Source organism: Mastigoproctus giganteus, chromosome 11 (genome assembly GCF_048544385.1).
Source record: "Mastigoproctus giganteus isolate SK-2022 chromosome 11, ASM4854438v1, whole genome shotgun sequence".
NCBI classification, from domain to species: Eukaryota; Metazoa; Arthropoda; class Arachnida; order Uropygi; family Thelyphonidae; genus Mastigoproctus; species Mastigoproctus giganteus.
The window spans coordinates 85,620,011-85,633,377 of NC_143585.1; the positions used below are offsets into that span (position 1 = coordinate 85,620,011).

At 37.3% G+C, this 13,367-nt stretch overlaps 1 protein-coding gene across 1 annotated transcript in view; it reads left to right on the top strand.

The window, feature by feature from the left end:
- The window catches only part of NSD (Nuclear receptor binding SET domain protein), a 402,839-nt gene that overhangs the window by 218,751 nt on the left and 170,721 nt on the right, over window positions 1-13,367 (top strand). The window contains 1 exon segment of the mRNA XM_090385568.1: window positions 12,062-12,265. Within this exon segment, the coding sequence (XP_090241694.1) occupies window positions 12,062-12,265 (204 nt within the window).

Below are 13,367 nucleotides of genomic sequence, written 5' to 3' on the forward strand. Positions count from 1 at the left end.
ACGCCGCGAAGAAAGAGTGCTATTATTGCTTTACGTGAGGAAGGATGTTCTTCCTGTCATATTGCTTATAGAGTGTCTTGTAATCAGTCGACAGTGAGTAGATTTCTTTCCAAACTCAAGAATACTGGTTCTGCTGATAGGAAAAAAAAGGAACTGGATGCAAACGAGTCTCTACGCCAAAACAGGGCTGTGTTTTGAACGATTATGTTATGCCTTAAAAACCGTAATGCTTCTTCATCTGAGCTGAAATGACAATGGGAAGAATATACGGGTGTGGTAGCAAGTGCAGTAACAGGCAGAAGATGACTCTTCAAAAATGAACTTGTAGCCCATCATCCTAAGAAGAAGCCCCTCCTCACAGAAAAAAATAAAAAAGGCCCAATTAATTTGGTGTAAGGAGCATGTCAAATGGACCCCCAAGCAGTGGAAGTCAGTTTTTTTCTCGTATGAGAAGAAATTCAACCTGCATGGCTCTAATGGGAGACAAATGATTCACCATAGGCATGGTGAAGAATACCATCCAGACTGTATGGTGTCTACAGTGAAATTCCCTACCAGCCAAATGATATGGGGATGCATTTCGTATCATGGAGTAGGTCACCTGCAGTTTATAAAAGGTTCCATAAAAGCCAATGGATACCTGGCTATATTGGAAGGCAAATTGCTGCCAACCATTAGATACCATTTCAACCTGCTAAGTAACTGCATCTTTCAGGACGACTCTGCTCTTTGTCATCTGGCGAAAAGTGTAAGTAGGCACTTCTGTAGTTATTTTAGCTTCATTTCTGCATTAGAGGTTTGACAGTAATGTGTTTACATTTGTTACAGGTGAAAAAATGGTTGGAAGAATGGTCCATTACAACTCTTAGCTGGCCAGGAAACAGCCTGGACCTGAATCCTGTAGATAACTGTTGGCATCGTGTGGAATCTGCAGTTGCCAGAAAGAAACTAAAGACCCTCCGTGAACTTCAGGAAGTCATAATTCGTGTATTTACCTTGTCAATGCCTTGATGGTGCGCTGTTGTCACCAGGGCCAGCAGCAATTCAGCTAAATTTTATTTTGCACCTGGTGAACTTTTCATTTTGTTTTCCATTTAAAATGATAAACTGAAGCAAATTGAGGGCTTCTGATAACATTTGGTAAATTGTCAAAACTGTTGTATAAAGGTTTCAAATGCTCATTTTGGAATATTGAGAGCACGTGTCAAATATTACTTTGCCTTAACTATTAATAATCTTTTGTTTATATTTCTATTTGTGATTCTAGTCATTAATGTAACATGCCATTGCGAAAAAGGGATAGAAATGTGAAATTCCTACATGATGCACTTTCTTTGAACACCAGTGTAGTTTTAACATAATTCAAACATTTCAACTCAAAATGGCAAAAAACATTTCATTAGAAATGTTTCATCTCAATTTGTCTGGACCTTTTTTGAATTGGAAATTCTTCATCCCAAATTGGAATAAGGCACCTCCGTAGCCAGGTGGGAAGGAGCAGCAGTGCGTAGCACACGCTTCTTGATTAGACCGGGGTTCGAGCCCGTCACCACCAAATACGGAGCATGTGGAAAGGTCAGGGAATGACCACCGCACCGGAGCAATATGGCCTTAGTTGCTAATGCTCCTAAAAACCAAATAACAACAACAACAAATTGGAAGTCTTGAAGCACCGGTATGTAGAACCCATCATTGATTTTATTTCCATTTCAGCAAAAAATTCCTTGTGAACCATACCGTATTTGTAAAAAACAAAAAACACGATCAGCATCATCTTGATCCTGGACTTAGGGATGTAATCGGGATATTTTGGGGTGTAATAAAAAGAACACAAAAGTGAAGCAGTAAAACCAAAAATGCTTTTATTATTATTATTTTTAAAGTAATTGCCACTTGATTGAAATGCATTTATTACACCATTCTAAATGTTTCTGAGAAAAAAGTCAGTGAAGGCGTCCAAAGAGATGATGTTCAGTTCGGCGATTACATTTTTCTTTATGTCCTCAACATCCTGAAATCTCTTTCCTTTGAGGGTAGTTTTCCAAGGCGTTCACCTGGGAAAAAGGAAGAAGTTTGCTAGTGCAAATTGAGAGAGAGTAGAGTGGATGGTTGATCTGTACAATGCCACGTTTCGTCAGAAATGTCTTTATAACAGGGTGGAAGCATTGTCATGTAGCAAGAACTAGCTGCCTTTCTCTTGAAATTGCAGCCTTGCCCAGGAAATGCATTCCATTAGTCTTTGAAGCACCGGTATGTAGAACCCATCATTGATTCTCTCTCCCCTTCAGGTACAAATTCTTTGAGAATCATGCTGCATTTGTAAAAAAAAAAAAAAAACACAATCAGCATCATCTTACTCCTGGACTTCTGTAAATTAAATTTTTTCGGCTTTAGTGATCATTCTGAAGTTCACTGCATGCTCTGACACTTTGGCTCTGGGTCATACCGAAACACCTAACACTCATCTCCGAGGATTGACACCCTTCGTTGCTTCTGCTCGTCCATAGAACTATGTGATACAAATTTTGCACAGACTTTCCTTTTCCCTAAGTCTGCATGCAGAATTTGATGAATCATCTTTTTCATTTCAGACTCATCGCTCATCATTCTAAGGGTAAAACGATGATTTCTTACCACGATTTCCTGAACTTTGGCAATTCTGTCCTCATTTCAAGAGGTCATCGCAATCATCCTCATGTGTGTGTGTCTTTGAACTACCCATACCACTGAAATACACCGGTATGACAATATTTCATCACCATAAACAAAACTTTTCATACATTTCTGTTTCAGATTTTTCAGCTTAAAGCAAAGTTTGGTATTCATTCCTTGCTCCATTGTAACATCATGATATCGAATGTTAATGCTACTAATGAAACTGGGGTTATTACTTGCAACCTGTCAGCCTACTAGAAAATTTTTATCCGTCATCTATTGGAGTCTAGTTTAAACTAGAACATACCACTTCTGTTTACTTTCATTCAACGAACATGACCACAACAGCACCAGTCTGGAAACTTTATTGCCACATCTCGTACATATATATCTCATCTCAGAATTAAAAAGTAGTAGTAGTAGTGACATCTGATGCAAGAAAGCAAGTGTATGAGCTTATACAGCATCAGCCAAAAAAAAAATTTTACAAAACAATCCCCTCTAAATGTTTTTCCAGTTCCTCCTTAAATTTATTTAGCCTATCAACTTCTACGCCAGATGGAAGTTTGTTCCACCAATTAACCACCTGCTGGCTAAAGGCAAATTTCTGCACATCTATTCTACATCTGTCTTTTCTTAATTTCAATTTATGCCCCTTAGGTTTGTAATCTGAACAAGTAGAAGAATCCCATCAGAATTCAGTATGCTCAACCCATTCAAGGCCTAATACACCTCAATCAGATCACCTCGCAGGTGCCTAGTTTCCAGTCACTGCAATTTGCAGAACTGAAGCCTCTCTTGGTAAGAGGATCCCTTCATTCCCCTCACCAATCTTGTTGCCCTTCTCTGTACACGCTCAAGTAAATCTACATCCTTCCTAAAATGAGGCCTCCAGACCTGTACGTAGTACTCAAGGCATGGCCTGACCATTGCCTTATACAATCACCTCCTTTTCCCTGCTAACAAAATTCCTGTATATCATTGACAAAACCCCATGACCTGCCCTGGCAGCCTGTCTGCATTGCTCAGAAAACTTCATATCTGACTGCACAATTACTCTCAGGTCTTTTTCATTTTCTACCACCTTAAGTGTAGTACCACACAGTTGGTACGTTTCTCTGGGGGTTAATACCAGTATGATATAATCAGGGTGAATCAAATATAAAAGAACCACTCTCTCTCAAAAAAAAAAATTGGTCTCATCTAAAAACCTAAATGTGTCTTTAAAATAATATTCTGTCCTGTCCAGTGAAAAATACTGGAACAATGACCTTCATTTTTATTCAGTCAGGGAAACAAAAAAAGGATGGTTGTTCCAAAGAACAAAAGTAGAAGAGTAAATGGGCGTTGGTTAGCTGATGTACAGGGTCTCCATAAAGTTCTGTTCCTATTTTAAAATTTAATTATGTCACAACCAAAAGGCATAGAGCAATGCGGTCTTATACAAATTATTATGAAACTCCAAAACTTTGTTATTCACTATGCCGTTCAATACACCTAAATGTGTGCACTTTTAGTAACCCATAGAACCTCAAGGCGAAATTCGGCTTCTTGCTATGTACCAGCTAACATATCAATACTTGCAGTTTTGATTGCCGTGGTTATTCTGGCACAAAGAGTTTCAATGTAACAGGTACAGGTACTTTGTACACCAAATCCTTGAAATACCCCCATAGGAAAAAGTCTAAGAGTGTGATAGTAATAGTATTTGCCATATAGTGCAAAGAAGCCGCAGGCTTTTGCTGCACTGGCAAAAATAAAATAAAAAAAAACAGTGACAATAAAGCGTATCCAGTGACAAAAATTTTGATATCTAAGTATGGAGCTTTCAGGGTAAACGAACCTCTTCTTCAGCAAAAGATGTATACAAAATACTAACAAAAATATGGACTTTAAAGATAGAATTAAAATAAAATAAATACCAAGTGAGCTGTGCATGCTCTAATGTGCATATGGCTGTGCGATTGAATATTATTCACTAGATTGACGTCATTGTTGGTGCACGGACAGGTGTGGGTTTGCTGCCAGCACTTGTCGAGTTTCAAGACTGTTGATTCCAAGATAGGATGTAGCCTCGTACCCTTGCAGCGATTCAAGGCTTTTGGACAGCATGATATGTTCAACAACTCTAGCCAAAAGCGGTGTCGGGATTGATCGATCACTTCACAATCGCGTCTGTGGTTAAGGTCATGATGTGTTGACTAGAAATGTTCTGCAAGGCGATTCTGAAGGCCTTTAGAGCTCCCCCTATATAGCAACTGCTGGAATCATTGCAAGTTACCCGGTATACTACTTCACTACGTAAGAATGGGGCGATGGAAGTCTTAATGTTCGAAAGCAGAGAACGTAAGCTCCTACCAGGGAGCTGTACGTATTTCATGTTGTACTTGCAGAGGATTTTAGAAATCTGGCCCGGATAGTAAGGAATATAGGTAGTAGGTATATTGTCACGCTCTTTGAGTAGACCGGGGTTCAAGCCCCTGACTGAATACGGTCGATCTGCCAACCTGCACTGGACCAGCGTGGCAGATTATGGTCCATTTCTCTTAGCATGAATTGTTGAGGAGGCTTCCATCCTGCAGTGGGTTGATAATGGCTGCACTTTACCTCTTTTTTTTTTTTTTTTTTTTTTTTTTTATTGTCACATGGGGACGACGTTCTCGGATGGGTCATAAGCTCTTGAGCATGTAGCAAGCACTTGTCGAATACATGGGTTGGGTACTCACAATTGACTAGGTCAGTTCTTACTCTGGAAATCTTGGTGTGCCTAGCTTCCTCTGAGCTGGAATGGCTCTAAGCTCGAGAGAATAGAATATGTGCAGTTCTGTTTAGATGGCAAGGCGCATGGGCTGATGTGTATTTGGTAAACTGCCCCCACTGCATAAAAAAAAAAAAAAAAACCAACCAAGTTGATAAGAAAACACAAATTATATGCTTCCCTCCTCACACAAATAAGTATCCAGTTGACCTTTGAATTTATTCAAATTGTCAGCCACTACCTCCAAGGGCAATTGTTGCAAAAATCAACAACTCGCTGGCTAAAAGAAAACTTCCTACAGTCTAATCTAAACCGCGATTCCAGTAATTAGAATTTATGACCCTAGTTCAGGAATTCTTTATAACAGTGAGAATTCCACCTTCATTCAATTTATTAATCCCTTTCAGAGCCTTATAAATCTCAATCAGGTCACCGCTGAGGTGCCTGGTTGCCAAAGTCTGTAGTGCACATAATCAGAGCCTTTCCTCATATGGTCATCCTTCTTCCGATCTCACCATTTCAGTTGCCTGCCTTTGGATCCTTTGAAGAAGCTCAATATCCTTTTTCAGATGAGGTCTCCATACTTGAACATAGTATTCCGATTGTAAGACCACATTTGGAATACTTGAACATAGTATTCCAAATGTGGTCTTACAATTGCCTTATACAGTGGGATTGTGACCCTCCTGTCTCTACAGGATAGCATTTGATAAATCATCGATAGTGTACCATGAGCTTTCCTTGGTGCCTGTTTACACTGTTCAGAAAACTTCATAGCTGGCAGTATTTGTAAATCCCTTTCCTCCTCCACTGTTTTTAATTTGAAACCACCCAGTATATAATTTAGTTGTGGGTTGCTATTCTCCAAGTGTAAGACTTGCATTTAGCAGCATTAAAACAGCTGCCACTTCTCTGACCATCTTTGAAGTCTCCAAGTCAACATGAAGGAGTGCTGCCTGGAGATGTGGAAGGCATGATGTCAAATTTTGACATCATGCATGCTGTCCCTTCATCAATGTCATTTATGAAAATGAGAAACAACAGTAGCCCAAGAATCAATCCTTGCGTGATGCCACTCTTCACATTACACCAATCTCAAGAATATCCATTAATCGCAACTCTCTGTCTTCTGCCCTGCAGCCACACAGCAATCAAACTTAGAATCTTACCAGTAATCTCAATTGTTTTAAGCTTAAACAGTAACCTCTCGGGTGACCAAGTTAAATGCTTTGCTGAATCCAATAAACTATGTAGAATTTTCACAGTGAGTTACACTGTCAAAATAGCCTGCTAAGTTAGTTAAGCATGATTCATCCTCTAACCGTTTTGTCAGTAGGTTGTCCTGATTAGGGAAATTTATTTTGTAACCACCCGGTACTTGGATTTAAGAAAGCTTTTCATATTGTTGCACGTGGAAGACTACTGTACAAATTGGAGCAGTATGGCATTAAGGGCAAGTTGCTACAATGGACAAAAGGATGGTTGAGTGGGAGAAGGCAGAGAGTTGTAATCAATGGATACTGCTCTACGCTGACTAATGTTATTAGGGGTGTTCCTCTGGGTTCGGTGTTGCACCCATTGTTGTTTTGTATATTTATTAATGATATCGATGAAGGTATATCGAGCTTAATGTCATAGTTTACAGATGATACAAAGGTTGGCATTATTGTTAATAACAGTAATGACAATATGTTGCCGAACAGGATCTGGAAAACTTGGGCAGATGGGCCGAGAAGTGGCAACTGAGGTTTAACATTGGCAAATGCAAAGTACTGCATATGGGTAGCAGTAACCCCCAAGAAATGTACCAACTGGGTGGTGTTACACTCAGGTTAGTGGAGAATGAAAGAGACATGGGGGTAATTGTGCAGTCAGATATGAAGTTTTCTGAGCAGTTGCGGATAGGCTTCCAGAGTAAGTAATGGTGTCTTGTCAATGATATACAGGAATTTTGCAAGCAGGGATAAGCAGGTGATGAGTACAAAGAAGGACAATAAAGACTGGTGAAGGGAACAAAGGGGTGCTCTTATGAAGAAAGGCTTAAGTTCTGCAAATTGCAGCTTCTGGAGACTAAGCACCTCCGAGGTGATCTGATTGAGGTGTATAAGGCTTTGAATGGATTGATCAGGCTCAGTACTGATGGGATTCTTCCTCTTGCTCCGATTACAAACCTGAGGGGGCACAGATTCAAACTGAGGAAAGGTAATTGTAGAATAGATGTGCGGAAGTTTGCCTTTGACCAGCGGGTAATTGATTGTTGGAACAGGCTTCCATCTGTTGTGGCGGAAGTTGACAGCTTAAATAAGTTCAAGGCAGAACTAGACAAATTTCTAACAAATGGATAATTGAAATGGGAAGGGTACCAAGGAAGATTTATAAAACCTAAGAAAACAATATAGAAAATTTTAATATTACTAAAATATTTGATATTTTTTAAAAGTAAATATGGAACTATATTTTGTAACACACTTTATCACGAATACCGGGATCCTGGTCATTTTTTTCCCGGTATTGATACAAAAAATACCGATTTTTCGGTACTAATTTTAAAAAAAAATAATTGTTTATAATTTAATCACATAAAAGTTATAAAATCAGCTTTATGTGATTAGGACGTCATTATCTCTACTAGTGATTTTTCGATAAATCATCGATAGGACACCATGCAACATTTCAACCTGTCCGCAATTCTCAGACAACTTCATGTCTGACCATATCATAACTCCCAAGTGCCGTTCCTCCACTTCTGACTTAAGTTCAACTCCACCAATTGTATAAGTTATTTTGGGGTTGCTGTTCCCCAGGTGTAAGACCTTGCATTTTGATGAATTAAAGCATAGCTGCAACTTTTCTGACCATCCCGGAAGTCTATCTGCGTCACTCTGAAGAAGCTTTGCTTGGCGGCGATCATTAACTACTCTACTGATCTTTATATCATTTGCAAATTTAGACCTCACGCCCTCCATCCCTTCATAGATGTCATTTAAGGTAATCAAAAACAACAGTGGTCCCAATACTGATCCTTGGGGAACCCCACTTCTTACATTAACCCAATCTGAGGAATAGCCATTTATCACAACCCTCTGCCTGGTGCCCTCAAGCTATTGTGCTATCCATCTAAGGATTTTCTCTATGATTCCAGTCTGCTCCAACTTATAAAGTAATCGCCCATGTGGGACTGAGTTAAATGCTTTGCTGAAATCCAAATAAACAATGTCGAAATTATTCTCTAAATCCAGTTCACGAGTGACCTGTCAAAATGGCTAACCAGGTTTGTTAAACATGATTTTTTTACAAAACCATGCTGTGTACCCTACAGAATTCCATTTCCATCTAAATGATCCTGAATTCCACCCTTGATCATTGCCTCCATGATTTTCCCTACTACTGAAGTTAGACTGGCCGGTTGGTAATTTCCCGTTACACTCCTAGAACCGCCTTTATGTTCCAATTTACACCAATCCAACGGAATCTCTCCTGAATCCAGTGATTCTCTCTTAACTAGCCTTAATGGTTCAATGCACTCACTTGCCACCTCTAAGATTATAGGGTATATGCCATCAACCACAGGAGCCTTTCTCACTTGTAGGTGTGAAAGTTCTCATTAAATAATCATTTGAAATTCCAACATCATTAATTACATATTTTTGAACTTCACTTCCATAATATCTGATTTACACAGAGTTTTTTATGTAAATATCGATGCAAAGTAACTTGAGTTCATCTACAACTTCACCTATGTTATCTAATACTATCCCACGTCCATTACATAAGGGTCCAATCTGATTTGTCCTTCTTTGTTTGCATTTCTGTATGTGAAGAATTCCTTAACTGCACTCTTTGCTCTCTTATTTATTCCTTATCCCCACTCTTTGCTCTCTCACAGACTCAGTAAAGATACTATAGTGAAGATTATACTTCACTAAATAAAACACGTCTTTTTCCTTCAATAAATGATGAATGTAATTCAACCATGGAAGACCAACATGGAACAGAACATCAGTGTTCCCCAAATTCTTTCCAAAATAAGAAATTGCCTGACCCCAGTGAGATTTTAAAAGATGAACTTGAACGGAAATTAATGAAATACTTTTAACTATTTTTGCTAAAAAAAGTTCAAAGCCTAGAAAACATGGACTGAGATCGTCTACGATTATCTCAGTACAATATTACCAGAATAGAATCCAAAAGGGCGTTTTCTGCCACTAATCCAATAATGTATGTACCAAAATTAGATCCATTTTAAACGATCATACTATTGATTGCTTATGTTTCTTAAGAGCTCACTTTATTCGTACAGGTAGTGTGGATGCTTAAACATAACTAAACTTTGCAGTAACAATATGTATTTTTTTTGTTTTTAGAATAATTGTATTTTAATGATTTTTTTCCAAAATATTTATTATTGCAATTAAAGTTTATTTGAAACATGAATTCAAGTAATTACAGTACAGTCAGTCCTCGTGTAACACGTGTTTACACTACACAAATTCGATCATACACGATTTATAAATAGGGGAACGATATCGTATATAACACGAATCGAATTCGCTTATGCACGATTTGCCTTTGTGTTTACAAGAAATGGCAGCTGGACTGGAATCACCCCAACTGAACGCAACACGATAGGAATGAAGAGAAGATTCTGAAAATTTATTTGTTTTTTTATATCAGTGAAGGGGGAAACACATTTCACCGTAATAATGTAAAATTCCAGCTCTCGGTATTATCGCAAATGCAATTAGATCAAGTTTACTACCAGTTTTTAACAGGTTCCAATAGCAGGAACGCAACTGGAAATTGTTTTTATTGTTTTATGGTAGTAATCCCCAGAAATGTGCTTTAGTAAAATGTGAGCTAGTGAGGTGTTAATAGAGTTGTCTCTGCCTTTACAGTGATTATTCAGTTGCTACACATGCACAGCTTTGTTTATGTGTATCAAGCATGCCTCCTCATTTTGTAATTGTGCTTTATTCCCTAAAAATGAGTAAAATACTTAAAAGGTGTGAAAAGGAAGCGTCCTGGTGAAGACACTACAGATTCAGGGAGAAAAAGAAAAGCAATATTGATAAACAAAGGCGGACTGGGTCAAAATTTCTTACCCGGGAAAATTTATAGGGGCCTCATACTAGCGTTTATGGCCAAAATCACACCGGCCTCCGGCCCACCGGGGTTTCCCCGATAAGGCTTATGGCCAGTCCAGCTCTGTCGATAGAGAAAAAATATGAAATTGTGAAACGCTTTGAGCGAAATGAAAGGCCATGTGATATTGCACATGCTACAGGCCTAAATGAGGCAATGCCAAGAATTACAAAGAATGCAGAGAAAATAAAAACAACTTTCATAGCAAGAACAACTCAAAGTGTAATTAAAATCCATTAGATTAAGACACAAAGAATTGGAAGAGATGGAACGGCTGTCATCTGTTTGGATAGAAAATCAAACAAAAAACAAGTTTGCTTACGATAGAAGCAAAAGCATTAGCAATATTTTATTACGTAATAGTCGTAATAAAATACTTACATATTTTATTATGATAATTTATTGTGTTTGGTAATATTTTGATTTTTATTACAAATGTGTGTTCAATCCTGTGTGGTCAGCACCTAACCCTATTTTTCTCGTAGGGCCTGTTGTTTATATTGCACGAGGGTTTCTAGGAACACAACTATCGTGCTATACGAGGACTGACCATACTTGTTTTTTTTTTTTTTTTTTTTTCCTTACTTTATTGCACTAATATATTCATAAATGACAAAACATGATTGTCATCAAAATTTATCGAGAAAAACATTTGTATTTGGAATACTGGTATCCCGGTTTCATAAATTAAAAATACCAGTATTAAGATTTGACTAGTATTGTAAGCCCTAATACAAAGCACTTAAGGTTGCACAATGTGAAGGAATGGGATGCAGGTTGGCACTCCTGTGTAGATGGATCAACTTTAAGTATTTTTTATAAAAATGCCCTTACTAAAATTATCTAGAATAAACCCAAAATGGTTTCTTTATTTCCCAGAATTTGTTTTTTTGTCCTACTGTTGGAATTAGTACTGATTACAGGAATTAGATCTTCAACTTGTACAGTGAAATGTCAGTACAAATTCTTGCTGGTGAACAAATTATATTTATTATAACGAAATTTTATTATAGTAAAAATTGTTTAAAAAAAGTAGCATAATCACAATTAAAAAGAGCAATTACATCTTAGTTATGTATTACCGAATAAAAACACCTAAAAAAGAAGGTGTTTTATAAATGAAATTTGCTAATTAAATGCTAGTTTATATTTTTTAAATATGAAAAATTCAAAAATATAAAAAATTGTTATTTTTCAAATAACTTTCATATCTGTTTTTTCCAGTTTAAAATTATATACTCTTGGAAAGCAGAAATTTCATATGGTATCTTCTTACCACTTCATCAGTGATTGCTACTTTACCATTACAAAAAAACATGATTGCCAATAGTTTCATATTACATTACTTAATAGGAACACACCACTGAACTGGGAAAGTGGATTTCCAACTGGAAATAAACAGATATTAAGATCTCACTAGATTAAAGATGGCTTCATTTCTACTCTTAATATATCAGTATACAGTTATTTATTTCTGTATTTATCAACTGGTTATTTTTAATATAGGAAATCACCCTTGCTTTGTCTGCAAGAATAGTGGAGGACAGGTAAAGAAATGTACACTGAGTACTTGTGGCAAATTTTATCACCAAGATTGTCTCAAGAGGTATCCTTTAACTGCTCGGGTAGAGGGACGTAGCATTATTTGTCCACTGCATGCATGTTTATCATGTCATGCAGAAAATCCAAAGCAGTCCAGGAATTCTAAAGGTTAGTTTATTTTATACAGTATACATTCCAGTAGTGAATAATATGTAATACTATAATATTTTTATGCATGTAAAAAAATTACCAGTGTAGTGTGTGTGTATATGTTCACCTGTTGGCAATATGGTAGAAAATCTTGTATTTTGACAGTTGTAATAATGGGATTTTCAGTAACTTGTCTGTATATTGTTGACAAAACTAAATACTTAGTTCTTTTATGAAGTATACAGGAATTAGATTGGTATTGAAAAGTTCATGGCCACACTATGAAGCAGTAAACTCACAACAGTGGTTGTGTACTATTCTTTATTATAAACTGGTGTGCAAAACTTAAGTACCAGTCAAGTTTTCACCTATAGCTTCTCATAGGAGTGGCCTGGATATGGGAAAAGCATACCAAAGGAACCTTGTGAGGTACAGAAATGATGAAGGAAACAACACCGATACAACAACGGAAACAAAATGGTACAGAGGGACTTTATTCAAAAATGGCAATGTAGCACTGGCACGACATTTTATGCATTGTACTAAAAATTCTCGCATTCTTCCCTTTACTTTACTTTTTTTTATTACTTTTAATATTATTATTATTTATTTTTATTTTATTTATTATTTTTTTTTTTTTGTGGTGCCACATTTATGATTTGCATCACAACTCCCTTCATCTTTTCAACTGTTGCCCGGGAAACATCAGTACACACATCAATACATTTTCCACAACTAATTTTGTGCTTTTTGATAAAATTGTTGATGCAGTTGAATATTTATTCCCCAGTGGTATTGCTTAACAGAGATTCACATAAGAGTAGGACTTCTTCATTAGTATTATTAAATCTATATTGGACAAATGCCAGTAGCACAGCAAGTCCTGAAATGTCAGTGGACTCATCTATATGCAATGAGCCGACCGGGCTAGCTGGGTGGGTAAAGTGCTTTCCTGGCAACCCAAAGGCCGTGGGTTCGAATCCCGCCAGCTTGGATCAGAGTAGAAAATGGAAAAACTTTGGGAGGTGCATTATGGCCACAGAAGCTGATGCGCCAACAACTAACAAAAAAAAAAAAAAAAAACCTGCAATGAATACTTATTGCAAACTTTCAGTCAGAA